The sequence below is a fragment of the Amblyraja radiata genome, chromosome 2, assembly GCF_010909765.2.
Source record: "Amblyraja radiata isolate CabotCenter1 chromosome 2, sAmbRad1.1.pri, whole genome shotgun sequence".
Classification (NCBI taxonomy): Eukaryota; Metazoa; Chordata; class Chondrichthyes; order Rajiformes; family Rajidae; genus Amblyraja; species Amblyraja radiata.
In genome coordinates, this window is record NC_045957.1 from 119,410,030 (window position 1) to 119,427,569 (window position 17,540).

Consider the following 17,540-nt stretch of genomic DNA (forward strand, 5'->3'; position numbering starts at 1 on the left):
CAAATCCTTTTGCTATGAATGCTAACATACCATTCGCTTTCTTCACTGACTGCTGCACCTGCATGCCTACTTTCAATGACTGGTGTACCATGACACCCAGGTCTCGTTGCATCTCCCCTTTTCCTAATCGGCCACCATTTAGATAATAGTCTGCTTTCCTGTTTTTGCCACCAAAGTGGATAACCTCACATTTATTATGCGGATAGCATTAGTGTGCGTCGATCGCTGGTTGACGCAGACTTGGTAGGCCGAAGGGCCTGTTTCTGCATTGTATCTCTAAACTAAACATGGATAGGTGACGTTTTGGGTCGGGACCCTTCTTCTGCCAATAGGTCATGTTAGGTCATGAGGTCATAAGTGATAGGAGCAGCATTCGGCCCAGCAAATCTGCTCTGCCTTTCAATCATAGCTGATCTCTATCTCACTATCTCTGGCTTAAAATATATCAATTGACTTGGCCTCCATAACCTACTGTTGCAAAGAATTCTACAGATTCACCATCCTCTGACTAAATAAATTCCTCCTTTTCTCCTTCCTAAAGGAACGTCCTTTAATTCTGAAGCTATGACCTCTAGTCCTAGACTCTCCCACTAGTGAAAACATCCTCTCCACATCCACTCTATCCAAGCCTTTCACTATTTGGTAAGTTTCAATGAGGTCCCCCCTCATCTTTCTAAACTCCAGCGAGTACAGGCCCAGCCCTGTCAAATGGTTAACTGTTTAATCCAATCACTTTCCATTTAGCATTGTTTGACCCTGGATGTTGATCTCTTGCAGTTTTCTCACCGGTGTAAGTTGAAGCGTGGTTTAACTTTTGCTCTATCAGACCTTTGACACCACTCCAATTTTCTAGGAAAAATTAGATTATTGCCAAACCCTCTGCCACTTCCACATTCTTCTCAACTTTCAGAACTGGTTTAGGAACATTCATTTCTGTTTTAATTCCATTCAGACTCTCTGTCACCTCGTTATAGTGACTTTTGCAGCATTCTCAAGCAAAGATTGGTGCAGAATCCATGTTTAACATTTTACGCAAGTTCTTTCTCCACAGTTTTCAAGTTTAATTCCCAAATCGTTCCACCCTCTAGACAAACATTCCTACTGTTTATGTTGCACTTTATTTCTTTGTTCATATGTTAATCATTTTGATTGTGCTCGCTCTGCTTGCCTCTAATCTTGGTTTTCTTAAGAAGGGTTCCGACCTGAGACGTCACCTATCCCTTTTCTCCAGAGATGCTGCCTGACCCGCTGAGTTACTCCAGCATTTTTTGTCTATCTTGGTGTTCACTCTTTGCATTCTGTCTTAACTATAGTCCTTAATCATAAGCCTTTTATTCTTTTTCATTTCAATCTCCATATCTTCAGGCATCCACTAAGCTTTGAATGCCCTTGGGTTTTCCCTGCCATTGTATAATAATGAAAACATTCCAGTCCCATTTCATGAACACATTCCCCTTCCATTTAGAAGGATAAGGGGGGGGGATCTCATTGAAACTTACCGGACAATGAAAGGTTTGGATAGAGAGGATGTGGAGAGGATGTTTGCATTAGTGGGAGGGTCTAGGACAGGAGATAGGACATAGACTCAGAACTAAAGGACGTTCCTTTGGGAAGGAGATGAGGAGGAATGTCTTTAGTCCTCCTCAGGTGGTGAATCTGGGGAATTCTTTGCCACAGAAGGCTGTAGAGCCCAAGTCAATGGATATTTTTAAGGCAGAGAGAGATAGATTCTTGATTAGTACGGATGTCAAGGATTATGGGGAGAGGGCAGGAGAATGGGGTTAGGAGGGAGAGATAGATCAGCCATGATTGAATGGCAGAGTGGACTTGATGGGCTGAATAGGTTAATTCTGCTCCTGTCACTTATTGCCTTATGACCAGTTTATTTGTACTTACCCGAAATGATCCTCCAGTCCATTTGGTGTTTTTACTGTTTCCATTTCAATCTGGTTAAGATTCCTTTAGAAGATAATTTTGGGCACCATGTGTAGGAAGGAACTACAGATGCTGGTTTAAACCGAAGATAGACGCAAATAGCTGGAGTAACTCAGCGGACAGGCAACATCTCTGGAGAGAAGGAATGGTTGACGTTTCGAGTAAAGACCCTTCTTCAGACTGAAGATGTTTTGGGCACCATGTTATAGGAAAGATGTTTTCAAGCTGGAAAGGGTACAGAGAAGATTCAAGAGTATGTTGCCAGGAGTCGAGGGTCTGAGCTATAGGGAGCGGTTGAGCAGGCTAGGACTCCATTCCTTTGAGCGCAGGAGGATGAGGGGTGATCTTATAGAAGTGTACAAAATTGTGAGAGGAATCGATCAGGTAAACGTACAGTCCCTTGCCCAGAGTAGGGGAATCGTGGCCAGAGGACATAGGGTTAAGGTGATGGGGGAAAGATTTGATAGGTTTTATACCGGAGGAGTAACATTTTACACAAAGGGTTGTTGATAAATGGAACGAGCTGCCAGAAAAGATAGTTGAGGGAGGTACTATCACAAAGTTTAAGAAATATTTGGATAGGTGCATGGAAGAGGATAGGTTTGGAGGGATAGGCCAAACACAGGCAGGTGGGGCTAGTGTAGATAGGACATGTTGGTTGGTGTGGGCACTCACCACATGTTATAGTGGGCCAATGGGCCTGGTTAAACGCTGTATGACTAAGATAAAACTGAACAGGAACAGGCCCTTTGGCCCACAATGTCTCTGTTGAACATAATGCCAAGACCAACTCTCATCTGCCTGCACACAATCCATATCCTTCATTCCCTGCCTATTCTTATGCCCATCTAAAAATCTCTCTATTATTGTATCTACATCCTCCACCACCGACGGTCGTCTGTTCTAGGCACTCACCACAGGTTTAGGGACAGTTTTTTCCCAGCTGTTATCAGGCAACTGAACCATCCTCACCAGATGGAGTGCAGTCCTGACCTCCCATCTACCTCATTGTAGACCTTTGAACTATTCTTAATTGGACTGTATCGGTTTTCATCTTGCATTAAATATTGTACCCTTTATCTGTACACTGTAGACAGCTTGATTGTAATCATTACAGTCTTTGACTCGATAGCATCCATACAGGCTTTTCGCTGTACCTCGGAACATGGGACAGGAAACTAAACTAAACTGTTTCCATACTGTATGACTTTATGACTGTCTTTATGCCTGCAATTGCTCATGTGTAAAACTGTCCTTTGGTGAATGGGGAGAAAAAAAACCTCAAGAATTATCTCAGAATTAAAGGACGTTCTTTTAGGAAGGAGATGATGAGAAATTTCTTTAGTCAGCGGGTGGTGAATCTGTGGAATTCTTTGCCACAGATGGCTGTGGAGGCCAAGTCGGTAGATATTGTTAAGGCAGAGATAGATTCTTGATTTGTACAGGTGTCAGAGGTTATGGGGAGAAGGCAGGAGACTGGGGTTGAGAGGGAGAGATGGATCAACCCCATTCTCCTGCCTTCTCGCCATAACCCCCGACACCCGCACTAATGAAGAATCTTGATCTCCGCCCTAAAAATACCCAATGACTTGGCCTCCGCAGCCATCTATGGCAACGAATCCCACATGTGTCAGAGGTTATGGGGAGAAGGCAGGAGAATGGGGTTCGGAGGGAGAGATAGATCAGCCATGATTGAATGGCGGAGAAGACTCGATGGGCCGAATGGCCTAATTCTACTCCTATCACTTATGACCTTATGACTTATAACCATATGATCTTCTTGCAGGTACATGGGCATCGGACTCTCGGCTCAAGGTGTAAACATGAACAGACTACCAGGTAGGTGCTTCACTTTTTCTCTGGAACGGGGGAGGTTGCGGGGAGACCTGATGGAAGTGTACATAATGATGAGGAGCAAAAATAGGGTGGGGAGTTAAAACTAGTCAAAATCAAAGAGTAAAATCTGCACGGTGGCACAGCGGCAGAGTTCCTGCCTTGCTGTGCAGGAACACCCGCGTTCAATACTGACTACAGGTGCTGTCTGTTGTACGTTCTCCCACTTGATCAGGCAACTGAATTGGGGTGGGAGATTGCAACCCTCCCGCGGTCCGCCCTGTTTCGACGAATGCAATCAACCCAGCATGCACAATCAAATAAGATCAAGTAGGACAAGTTGTCCTACAACTTTAGGCTGTGCACGCCATACGCAAGAAGAAGAAGGCAACTGAATTATCCTACCACGACTAGAGAGCAGTCCTGAACCACAATCTAACTCAGACTATCTTTGATCAGACTTTACTGGCTTTACCTTGCACATATCGTTATTCCCTTGTCACTTATCTGTACACTGTAAATGGCTTGATTGTAGTCATGTATTGTCTTTCCGTTGACTGGTTAGCACGCAACAAAAGCTTTTCACTGTACCTCGGTACACGTGACAATAAACTAAACTGTGACCATGTGATGCTGCCTGACCCACTGAGTTGCACCAGCACCCTGTGAATTATTGACGGTTGTGGGTTAGGTAGTTTAGATTTGGTTTGGTTTAGTTTAGAGATACAATGTGGAAACGGGTCCTAATGAGGATTTAAGCCTTTTTCATCAGTTGTTGCGACAATAATCGACCAGAACACTGGGTTACCAAAAACGTACGTTTTTATTGAGCAGAGTTTACATCAGTTCACCCGGCCGTAGACCTGGTAACCCGGGAAAGAGTCGCTACTCCTCTTCTTCAGGCATTACCTTATATACCTTTTTAAACAAAGCTTTCCTTCCCCCTTCTTATCCAATTACATTTCTTCCACATATTCCTTTACATCAGTCATCCATTAGCATGATGTCATCGGTCCTCTTCAAATATGGGGTTGTTTTTCACCCTTTGTTTGAGGTTGGTTATCAGCAAAATTGCTTAAAGTTGATCACCTCCAATTATGAAGTTGTTTGTTTTCCATTCTTTGCTAAAATCAGTTCTCTGTGGTTAGTCATTTAATAGAATTAGTGACATTGGCTGTCTCACATTTTTCCGTAGCAGGATTTAACACAACTCCTCACTTCTGTTCACTAACTCTGTGCCGACCGCCGATCCCTGTACACTAGTTCTATCCTACACACACTGGGGACAATTTACAATTTTACCGGCCAATGAACCTACAAACTTGTTACGTCTTTGGAGTGTGCGAGGAACCCGGAGCACCCGAAGAAAACCCACGCAGGTCACGGGGGGAATGTACGAACTCCGTACAGACAAGCAACCGTGGCCTGGATCAAACCCGAGCATCTGGCGCTGTGAGGCAGAAACTCTACCGCTGTGCCACCATTGCCGGTCCAGGAAGGTGTCCAAGAAGGTGTAGAATATAAAAGCAGGAAAGGATTTTAAAAGCTAAGCTGCTACTAGGGAGCTGAGCACAGTTGTAGTCACCACGTTACAGGAAGGATGTGATTACGCCAGAGGGCACAGCTATAATTTATGAAGATCTGCAATTTAGCCGAGTAATATTGTCTAGGTTGTAGATTAAATTGTTTTCAAGGCAGATGAGGGTGAGGTAATATTCAATTGAAATGTGTGCTTTAAAAAAGGCTTGATGGGCCTTTCGTATCCATTCTACTTTCCTTTGCAGAGTGGCCGATTACAGAGAAATGTGAGGTGTTGCATTTTGGAAAGTCTAACATGAGCAGAACCTGCACAATGAATGGTAGGGCTCTAGGAAGTGTTGTAGAGAAGGATCTTGAAGTGCAGGTACATAGTTCCTTGAAGGTGGCGTCACGGGTAGATGGGGTGGTCAAATAGGCGTTTGGCACATTGGCCTTCATCAGTCAGAGTAATTGAGTTTAGAAGGATGAGAGGGCATCTCATTGAAACATATAAGATTCTTAAGGGCTTGGACATGCTAGAGGCAGAGGAAGCATGTTCCCGATGTTGGGGGAGTCCAGAACCAGGGGCCACAGTTTAAGAATAAGGAGTGAACCATTTAGAACGGAGACGAGGAAACACTTTTTCTCACAGAGTGGTGAGTTTGTGGAATTCTCTGCCTCAGAGGGCGCTGGAGGCAGGTTCTCTGGATACTTTCAAGTGAGAGTTAGATAGGGGTCTTAAAAATAGCGGAGTCAGGGGATATGGGGAGAAGGCAGGAACGGGGTACTGATTGGGGATGATCAGCCATGATCACATTGAATGGCGGTGCTGGCTCGAAGGGCCAAATGGCCTACTCCTGCACCTATTGTCTATTGTCTAATGAGTATAGAAGTTCGGTGGGCATGCTTCAGTTATATAAGACCTAGGTGAGGCCATATTTGGAGTATTGTGTTCATTCTTCTGGACACCATGTTATAGGAAAGATGTTGTCAAGGTGGAAAGGGTGCAGAGAAGATTTACGAAGATGTTGCCAAGACTCGAGGGTACGAGCTATTGGGAGAGGTTGAGCAGGCTGGGATTCTATTCCCTGGTGCGCAGGAGGATGAGGGTGATCTCCGAGGTGTATAAAATCATGAGAGGAGCAGATTGGGTAGACGCACAGTCTCATGCCCAGAGTAGCGGAATCCAGAATCAGAGGGCATCGGTTTAAGGTGGGGGGGGGGAGATGTTCTAGAAATCCGATCGGTAACCTTTTCCCACAAAGGGTGGTGGATGTATGGAGCGAGCTGCCGGAGGTGGTAGAGGAGGCAGGATTATCACAATGCTCAAGAAGGAATTAGACAGGTACATGGATATGACAGGTTTAAAGGGATATGGGCCAATCAAAGGCAAGTAAGACTCGTGCAGATGGGTCGGTGCTGGTTGGTGTGGGTAAGTTGGGTCGAAGGGCCTGTTTCCGTACTGTGTGACGCTGACTAACTGGGATTACGATTGAGGTAGGGGTGAAGGAACAGGCATGATTGTAGTGCAGTGGAACATAACTTGAAGAACAAGAGGGATGTAATGCTGAGGCTTTATAAGGCACTGGTCAGACCGCATTTGGAGAGATGTTTAGATTCAGATTCAGATTCAATCTTTATTGTCATTGTGCAATGCACAGTACAGAGACAACGGAATGCAGTTAGCATCTCACCCAGAAGAGCAAACATAGAATAATGGAACAGTAAAATATATATGTACATGGGTAGATTGATTAGGTTAACATATGAGCGTTTGACGGCACTGGGCCTGTACTCGCTGGTTTTAGCAGGATGAGGGGCAGAGGACCTCATTGAAACTTACTGAATGTGAAAGGTCTAGATAGAATGGATGTGGAGAGTGTTCAAGAAGGAACTGCAGATGCTGGAAAATCGATGGTAGCCAAAATTGCTGGAGAAACTCAGCAGGTGCGGCAGCATCTATGGAACGAAGGAAATGGGCAAGGTTGCCTATTTCCTTCGCTCCATAGATTCTGCCACACCCGCTGAGTTTCTCCAGCAATTTTGTCCACTTTAGATGTGGAGAGGATGTTTCCAAAAGTAGAGAGACTAGGACCGGAGGGCACAGCCTCAGAATTAAAGGACGTACCTTTAGAAAGGAGATGAGGAGGAATTTCTTTAGTCAGAGGGTGGCGAATCTGTGGAATTCAAGTCATTGGATATCTTTAAGGCAGCGATTGACAGATTCTTGAGTAGTACGGATGTCAGGAGTTATGGGAAGAAGGCAGGAGAATGGGGTTGAGAAGGAAAGATAGATCAGCCATGATTGAATGGCGGGGTAGATTTGATGGGCTGACGTTCGGGTTTCAAGTTAATTGGCTTCTGTAAATTGTCTCCAGTGTGTAGGGCAGTGCTAGTGTGCAGGGTGATAGCTGGTCAGTGCGGACCTGATGGGCCAAAGTGCCTGTATCCACGCTGCATCTCTAAAGTAAAGTCTAAAGACAGCAATTTATCTTTTGCCTTGCACGTCCATTTCTACTTGTCACTTCATCTCTTCTGTCAAATTTAAACTCCCGCTTTTTATGCTCTCCCTCATTTTCCACCTGGTAACCAATTAATAACTTTCCCATTTTGATGAATAAATTTTGAATGCTAAATATAACAATTTATCCTTCTGCAGATGCTGCCAGACCAAAGTAATTTTAGCTTGTTTGTTGCTTATTAATATTTAAGGGCACAGTTGGCAGAGCTGCTGCCACACATTGCTAGAGACCCGGGTTCAAACCTGATCTCGGGTGCTGTCTTTGTGGACTTTGCACGTTCTCCCTGTGACAATGAGAGTTTCCGCCCGGTGTTCCATTTTCCACCCACACTTCGAAGATGTACGGGTTTGTAGGCTAATCAGCCACTGTAAAACATTGCCCCTAATGTGTAGAGAGTTGGCTAACACTGAACTAGTGTAATCAACGGTTTGCGTGGACTCTTGTTGGCCTTCATAACAAGAGGAGTTGAGTATAGAAACATAGAAAATAGGTGCAGGAGTAGGCCATTCGGCCCTTCGAGCCTGCACTGCCATTCGATATGATCATGGCTGATCATCCAACTCCGTATCCCATCCCTGCCTTCTCTCCATACCCCCTGATCCCTTTAGCCACAAGGGCCACATCTAACTCCCTCTTAAATATAGCCAATGAACTGGCCTCAACTACCTCTGTGGCAGAGAATTCCACAAATTCACCACTCTCTGTGTAAAAAATGATTTTCTCATCTCTGTCCTAAAAGACTTCCCTCTTATCCTTAAACTGTGACCCCCCTAGTTCTGGACTTCCCCAACATCGGGAATAATCTTCCTGCATCTAGCCTGTACAACCCCTTAAGAATTTTGTAAGTTTCTATAAGATCCCCCCTAAATCTTCTGAATTCTAGCGTGTACAAGCCGAGTCTATCCAGTCTTTCTTCATATGAAAGTCCTGCCATCCTAGGAATCAGTCTGGTGAACCTTCTCTGTACTCCCTCTATGGCAAGAATGTCTTTCCTCAGATTAGGAGACCAAAACTGTACACAATACTCCAGGTGTGGTCTCACCAAGACCCTGTACAACTGCAGTAGAACCTCCCTGCTCTTATACTCAAATCCTTTTGCTATGAATGCTAACATACCATTTGCTTTCTTCACTGCCTGCTGCACCTGCATTCCTACTTTCAATGACTGGTGTACCATGTCACCCAGGTCTCGTTGCATCTCCCCTTTTCCTAATCGGCCACCATTCAGATAATAGTCTGCTTTCCTGTTTTTGCCACCAAAGTGGATAACCTCACATTTATCCACATTATACTGCATCTGCCATGCATTTGCCCACTCACCCAACCTATCCAAGTCACCTTGCAGCCTCATATAGAAGCAAAGAGGTCTTTCTGCAGTTGTATATGGCCCTAGTGAAAACCACACCTAGTGTATGGTGTGCAGTTTTGATCCCCTAATTTGAGGAAGGACATTCTTGCTATTGAGGTTTACCAGGTTAATTCCCAGGATGGCGGGACTGTCGTATGCTGAGAGAATGGAGCGGCTGGGCTTGCATTCTCTGGAGTTTAGAAGGATTAGAGGGGAACTTATTGAAACATATAAGATTATTAAGGGTTTGGACATGCTAGAGGCAGAAAATATGTTCCCGATGTTGGGGGTAGTCCAGAACCAGGGGCCACAGTTTAGAATAAAGGGTAAGCCATTTAGATCGGAGATGAGGAAACACTTCTTCACACGGAGTTGTGAGTCTGTGGAATTCTCTGCCTCAGAGGGCGGTGGAGGCCGGTTCTCTGGATACTTTCAAGAGAGAGCTAGATAGGGCCCTTAAAAATAGCGGAGTCAGGGGATATGGGGAGAAGGCAGGAACGGGGTACTGATTGTGGATGATCAGCCATGATCACATTGAATGGCGGTGCTGGCTCGAAGGGCCGAATGACCTACTCCTGCACCTATTGTCTATTGACTGAAGGGCCTGATTCCATGCTGTATCTCTAAACTAAACGAGGAAATTACTTTGCTTTCCATTTCAGTTATTAACCTTTCTCTCAAATTGACTGAGGAAGATGAGAATCTACTTGAGTTTTAATTTTACAGGTGGTATTGTTAATCAAGGAATGATACTGAACCCAATTCATAGAAAAAATTTGAGTTGATTAGGTTCAAATTTACTATGTTGATTCTGCAGTTACACAAACTGTATTTTAACAACCATGAAGGATTAGGAGAGGCGAGAAACTGCAAATGCTGACATTTTGAGCAAAGGCTTTATTTGCCGGATAATTCCTTTTAAAAGCACATTGTGTTTCCAGCATTTTTAATATTCTAGAACTGTGGAGTAAATCTTATCCTGATGTGGAAAAGTGAAGCCATGTGAAGCCATTGCATGTGGAGAGGATGTTTCCACTGGTGGGAGAGTCTAGGACCAGAGGCCATAGCATCAGAATAAAAGGATGTACTTCAGTGTGTTCCTCCTGTGGAATCCATTGCCGCAGACAGCTGTGGAGGCCAAGACAATGGATATTTTTACGGCGGGGATTGGCAGAGTTTTGATTAGTACAGGTCTTGGGTAATGGGTAGAAGGCGGGAGGGTGGGGTTGAGAGGGAAAGATAGATCAGCCATAATTGAATGGCGGAGAAGAGGGTGGCACAGAGGCGCAGCGGTAGATGGCATCTTCCACACTTCCACAACTGGCTGTGGCAACCATTATGAAATGTAAAGCCAGAGAGAGGGATATGGGTAGATGGGGACGGAGGTTGTGGAGTGGGAAAGGAGCTGGATAGTGAGAGAAATGGATGCGCTCTGTTATTGGGGGGGAGGGGGGGATATTTAGCTTACAGTTGGATAATTCAATATTCATACCGTTGTGTTGTCCACAACGGAAGGAGATGTTTTATCAATGAAAGTGGCATATTTAGTGAGTCCTACAGCGGATCTACAATTTCAGTGATTTGAAATCTATTATAAAACTAGTGGTCTGGAATAGTTAATGAATATTTGTGCACAGCACACCAATATTTAGTTTAGTGATGCAGCCCAGATGCAGGCCCTTCAGCCCACTGGGTCCATGCTGACCATTGATCACACTAGTTGCATGTTGTCCCACTTTCTCATCCACTCACTACACAGTCATGTCCAGAGGCTCGATTAAGCTACAAACCTGCACGTCTTTGGGATGTGGTAAGAAACTGGAGCACCCGGAGGAAACCCATGTGGTGACAGGGAGAACCTGCAAACTCCACACAGACAGCACCTGAACGAACTTGGTGAATCTGTGGAATTCATTGCCACAGAACACTGTGGAGACCAAGTCAATGGATATTTTTAAGGTGGAGATTTTCAGATTTTTGATTAGTACGGGTGTCGGGGGGTTATGGGGAGAAGGCAGGAGAATGGGGTTGAGAAGGAAAGATAGATCAGCCATGATTGAATGGCGGAGTAGACTTTGGATCGAACGGCCTAATTCTGCTCCTACACCTTTTGAACTTATGAACCTGGGTCGGTGGCGCAGTGAGGGAGCAGGACTACCTGCTGCACCACTGTGCCGCCCTGTGATACATTGTGCTGCCCTGTATTTTAAAATGGAGAAATAAATATTGTGTTTAATTAATGTGGACTTTTCTATTTCAGGCTGGGATAAACATTCGTATGGATATCATGGGGACGATGGCCATTCATTCTGTTCCTCTGGGACAGGACAGCCCTACGGACCAACGTTTACAACTGGGGATGTAATCGGATGCTGCGTAAACATGATCAATAATACCTGCTTCTACACAAAGAACGGGCACAGTTTAGGTAAGAATCTATAGGAACGGACTCAAAAGTTCATGTGATAGGAGCAGAATTAGGCCATTTGGCCCATCAAGTATACTCCGTCATTCAATCATGGCTGATCTGTGTTTCCCTCATAACCCCCATTCTCCTGCCTTGTCCCCATAACGCCTGACACCCGTGCCAATCAAGAATCTCCATCAATCTCCGCCTCCACAGCCTACTGTGGCAATGAATTCCACAGATTCACCACTCTCAGACTAAAGAAATTCCTCATCTCCTTTCTAAAGGTACGTCCTTTTTTCTGAGGCTGTGGCCTCTGGTCCTTGACTTTTCCACTAGTGGAAACATCCTCTCCACATCCACTATATCCAGGCCTTTCACTATTTGGTAAGTTTCAATGAGGTCGCCCCCTCATCCTTCTACACTCATCTCTATAATAGTTCATTGAAGTAGAACCTTTTTTTAAATTCAGTTTTGACATTTTAAATATTGTTTAGGAATTTATCTTGAACATTTGAAGATTTGAGATTTACGAGGATGTTGCCAGGACTACAGGGTCTGATCTATAGGGAGAGGTTGAGTAGGCTGGGACTTTATTCCCTGGAGCGCAGGAGGGTGAGGGGAGATCTTAGAGGTGTATAGAATTATGAGAGGAATAGATCGGGTAGATGCACCGAGTCTCTTGCCCAGAGTAGGGGAATCGAGGGCCTGAGGATATAGGTTTAAGGTGAAAGGGTAAAGATTGAATAGGAATCTGAGGGGTAACTTTTTCACACAAAGGGTGCTGGGTGTATGGAACAAGCTGCTAGGTGAGGTAATTGAGCCTGGGACTATCCCAAAGTTTAAGAAACAGGTACATGGATAGGATAGGTTTAGAGGGATATGGACCAAACACAGGCAGGTGGGACTAGTGTAGCTGGGACATGTTGGCTGGTGTGGGCAAGTTGGGTCAAAGGGCCTATTTCCACTCGATGACTCAATACCATTTTTTGCGACAATTTAAAAAAAAAAATTTTTAATTGTGGAGTTAAGAATTTTGCTTTGCACTTTGAGGCATTACTTTGGACGCAAGGCTGTGAAACGTGGTAAAATTATAGAAAAATTGAGTGGAGTTGTTTTGCTACTCCTTTGTTTTTACTACTGCCCTATATTTCTCTCTAAAAACATCCAACTGTGTCGGACTCAAAGTTTGCATTTTTTTGCCTGTTGTGCCTGTTTTGGTACAATCTTCATTTTCTTGTCACGGATTCTATCCCTGATCTTGAAAGTTACCTGAGGTTATATCAGTATGTTCAAAACATGATTGACCCTTGATGGCTCATGGAGCCATACAGCAAGGAATTGGGCCCCTCAGCAGTGGCAGACTTGCCAGGGTGTCAACTTGCCCGATGGCAAGTGGGCCCCTGATGAAGTGGGCCCCCTATTTCAAGTAGGCCCCTGTTGAAGTGGGCCCCCTTTGTCTCCTGGCAACCAATATTTTTAGACCCAGTCCGTCACTACCCCTCAGCCTAACTTGTCCAAACCAACCAGGTTTCGGATGGGAACCCTTTTTCAGATAGAGATGCTGCCTGATCCTCTGAGTTACTCCTGCACTTTGTGTGTATCCTATTATGAGGATTTAATCATGAATCAGACTGTTGCTAGGATTTGGGGGCCTGACCTAGTGGGAGGTTGAGCAGGCCATGACACTAATCCTTGGTATGCAGGAGGATGAGGGGTGATCTCATAGAGGTGTACAAAATCATGAGAGGAATAGATCGGGTAAACACACAAGATTTCGTGGCGGAATTAAAACCAGAGGACATAGGTTTAACATGGGGGTAGATTAAATAGGAACCCGAATGGTTTTTTTTAACACAAAAGGTGGCGCGTATATAGAATGAGCTGCTGGAGGAGGTAGTGGAGGCAGGTGATATCGAAACGTTCGAGAAAATATTTAGATACATGGATATTTAGATACATGTTTAGTGGGATATGGGCCAAACGTAGGAAGGTGTAGTGTTGATGAGACATGTTGGTCGGTGTGGGCAAATTGTGCCGATGGAATTGTTTCCACGCAGTGTGACTCGACTCATTTCTCCCCTCCTCGCCCCCCCCCTAATATTTTTAATATTTTGGGAAGCTTATGATTATGTTGTGACCCTTAATGAGCCTCATTCATCCATCCTCCCAATGTGCACTGACTTGTATTGAGCAAGCCTCATAAAATCCTCATCATTGTTAATAGTCCCTCCACGGTTTTGACCTCTTCACATCTCTGTAATTGCTTCCTATTCTAAGCCTTTAGATCCAGGAAGCCCAGCCACTCAGTATTTCAGAATGTAATTGCTCCATTATTGGAGGCTGCTTTCAACTGCTGAGACTCCTTCCTAATCTTCTCTACACCTCCCATTTCAAGATGTTCCTCAAAGCTCATGCTGCTGGGAATCTGTGCCAATATCTCATTGATTCACTTTCAAATTACGTTTGGTCATCTTGCTTGGAAGTTGCGAAAGGTGTTTTGTTGCAGATTGCTGAAATCTGCAAATAGGTCTAAGTGCAGTTTTGTACAGTAGAAGCAGGCTTTAGACTTTACATTAGACTTTAGAGATACAGTGTGGAAATAGGCCCTGCGGCCCACTGAGCCTGCATTGACCAACGATCACCCCGTGCATTCGCACTACCTGACACGCCAGGGACTATTTTCCCGAAGCCAATTAACCTACATACCTGTAGGTCTTTGGAGCGTGGGAGGAAGCCTGAGAACCTGGAGAAAACCCACGCAGGTCATGGGAAGAACATACAAACTCCGTACGGACAGCATCCACAGTCAGGATCGAACCCAGGTCTCTGTTTCTGCAAGGCAGCAACTCTACTGCTGTGCCTCTGTGCTGCCCAAGGGCGCAGTGGTAGAGTTGCTGGTTTCAGAGGAGACCTTTCCTTTGCCTTGCATCTTAAACAGTGTTGAAACTTCCATATTTTTTGGACAGATTAATGTAGAATTACTTTCTTCCTGACTCTACAAAGAAAAGTAGAGTCATAGAGTGACACAGTGTGGAAACAGGCCCTTCGGCCCAACTCGCCCACACCGGCCAACAATGCCCCATCTACACTAGTCCCACTTGCCTGCGCTTGGTCCATATCCCTCTAAACCTGTCCTATCCGTGTACCTATCTAACTGTTTCTTAAACAATGGGATAGTCCCAGCCTCAACTTCCTCCTCTGGCAGCTTGTTCCATACACCCACCAACGATCTGTGTGGAAACGTTGCCCCTCGGATTCATATTAAATCCTCTCCCCTTCATCTTGAACCTATGTCCTCTGGCTTTGATTCCCCTACTCTGGGTAAAAGCATCTACCCGATCTATTCCTATCATGGTTTTATATACCTCTCCCCTCATCCTCCTACGCTCCACAGAATAGAGACCCAGCCTGATATGGTTGCAGGAAATGCAAGATCTGATGAGCATTGCTGTGGATAATATGTGGAGTTCTTCCTTTGTAACCAAGGGCAGCAAAGTGACGCAGCTGGTGGAGCTGTTGCCTCAAAGTGCTAGAGGCCCGGGTTCAATCCTGACCATGGGTGCAGTCTGTGTGGAGTTTGCACGTTCTCTTTTTGACCCCGTGTGTTTCCTCCGGGTGCTTGGTTTCCTTCCATATCTCAATGACGTGTAGGTTTGTAGCTTGTGTAATAACAAAATCCCTGTGCACTTCCAGGGTGGTGCCTTCCAGGCATGTATCATTCCCTTTATGAAGAATTTGCTTCACAAATATCCTTTAAACTTTCCTCTTTGGATTGAAAGATACAGCATGGAAACAGGCCCTTCGGCCCAACGTGTCCGTGCCCGCCAACGTTCACCCTCATGCTAGTTCTTTCCCACGCACTAGGGACAATTAAGAGGCCAATTAACTGACAAATCCGCACATCTTTGGGATGTGGGAGGAAACCGGAGCACCCGGTGAAAACCCATGCCGTCACAGAGAGGACGTGTGAAACAAGGGGGACCCAGCTTGGGGAGGCGGGGGGGGGGGGGCACTGAGAACTAAGGGGAGACCTGGTGGGGAGTCATGAAGAAAGGATGAGTACTTTTTGTGACTTTGTTGTCATGTAAGTGTTGCGACTCAGCGTAGGTTCACAAGGTTAATTCCCAGGATGGCGGGACTGTCATATGCTGAGAGACTGGAGTGGTTGGGCTTGTATACTCTGGAATTTAGAAGGATGAGAGGAAATCTTATTGAAACATATAAGATTATTAAGGGTTTGGACATGCTAGAGGCAGGAAACATGTCCCCGAGTTTGGGGGAGTCCAGAACCAGAGGCCACAGTTTAAGAATAAGGGGTAAGCCATTTAGAACGGAGACGAGAAAACACTTTTTCACACAGAGTTGTGAATCTGTGGAATTCTCTGCCTTCGAGGGCGGTGGAGGCCGGTTCTCTGGATACTTTCAAGAGAGAGCTAGATAGGGCTCTTAACGATAGCGGAGTCAGGGGATATGGGGAGAAGGCAGGAATGGGGTACTGATTGTGGTTGATCAGCCATGATCACATTAAATGGCGGTGCTGGCTCGAATTGGCCTACCCCTGCACCTATTGTCTATTGTCTAACTATGTACAGGTGGCAACAATGTATTATCAGCATCATCAACTCCATACAAACAGCACCCGAGGTTGGGATCGAACCCTGCTCTCTGGCGCTGTCACTAAACAGTGAAGTTTATGGTTTATGAATAATAAGATATAAAAAGGTCTACTTTTGCTAAAATTGTTATTTTTTCTTTACCACAGGTATTGCGTTTACAGATCTACCGGTAAGACAATTTTCTTGATATTTTTCCTAAGCTCCTGTTTTTATTTTGCAAATGGTAACTGAATATTCTGTGGGGATGGTGGGCACTTCATTCACAGCTTAAACTGTATCAGATTGTTTTCATGTTTATGTAGCCTTGTTTTAATTTTGGGCATTTTATGGGCAAAAATGCCTTTTTGCGCCCATCTGCCCTCTTTATAATTGGAATGACAAACAAGAACTTATAGATATCAGCAAATATCGCACTTCACATGAAATTGCGAACCCAGTCGGATTCTGACAATTGATTAGAATTTCTCACAGCTGAGGTCTTCAGTCAGGATTGTTCTGACATCAAATGAATAATTCAGCTCAATGGATCTGGCAACTTGTGTGAAATAAAGAGAGGGCACAAATTGCATTTGGACAGAGTTGCATGTCTTTTAGGCTACAGTATCTTTCTGGGATTTGCATGTGATCTTTTAGTCTAGTTTAGAGATACAACAAGGAAGCAGGCCCTTCGGCCCACCGAGTCCACGCTGACCAGCGATCACCCCATACACTAGATCTATCCAACATACTAAGGACAATTTACAATTTTACCAAGTTAAGTAGAACATAGAAACATAAAGTAGGTGCAGTAGTAGGCCATTCGGCCCTTCGAGCCGTTCAATATGATCATGGCTGTTCATCTAAAATCAGTATCCCGTTCCTGCTTTCTCCCCTATGACAATGCCATTACTAAACCATCCTATCAACGTGGAAACATAGAAAATAGGTGCAGGTGTAGGCCATTAGGCCCTTCGAGCCAGCACCGCCATTCAATATGATCAGAGCTGATCATCTAAAATCAGTATCCCGTTCCTGCTTTTCCCCCATATCCTTTAATTCCATTAGCCCTAAAAGCTATATCTAACTCTTGAAAACATCCAGTGAATTGGCCTCCACTGCCTTCTGTGGCAGAGAATTCCACAGATTCACAACTCTGGGTGAAGAAGTTTTTCCTCATCTCAGTCCTAAATGGCCTACCCCTTATTCTTAAACTGTGACCCCTGGTTCTGGACTCTCCCAACATCGGGAACATTTCTCCTGCATCTTTCCTGTCCAATCCTTTAAGAATTTTATATGTTTCTATAAGATCCCCTCTCACCCGTCTAAATTCCAGTGAATACAAGCCTAGTCGACCCATTCTTTCATCTAATTAACCCTAC

General features: G+C 44.8%; 1 protein-coding gene across 1 annotated transcript in view; it reads left to right on the plus strand.

Annotated features, from left to right (window-relative positions):
• Nucleotides 1-17,540, plus strand: part of ranbp9 (RAN binding protein 9) — a 92,493-nt gene that overhangs the window by 34,216 nt on the left and 40,737 nt on the right. Inside the window, exons 3-5 of the mRNA XM_033014403.1 lie at nt 3,722-3,774; nt 11,417-11,584; nt 16,329-16,351. Of these exons, the coding sequence (XP_032870294.1) occupies nt 3,722-3,774; nt 11,417-11,584; nt 16,329-16,351 (244 nt within the window). The remainder of the gene's footprint in view (nt 1-3,721; nt 3,775-11,416; nt 11,585-16,328; nt 16,352-17,540) is intronic.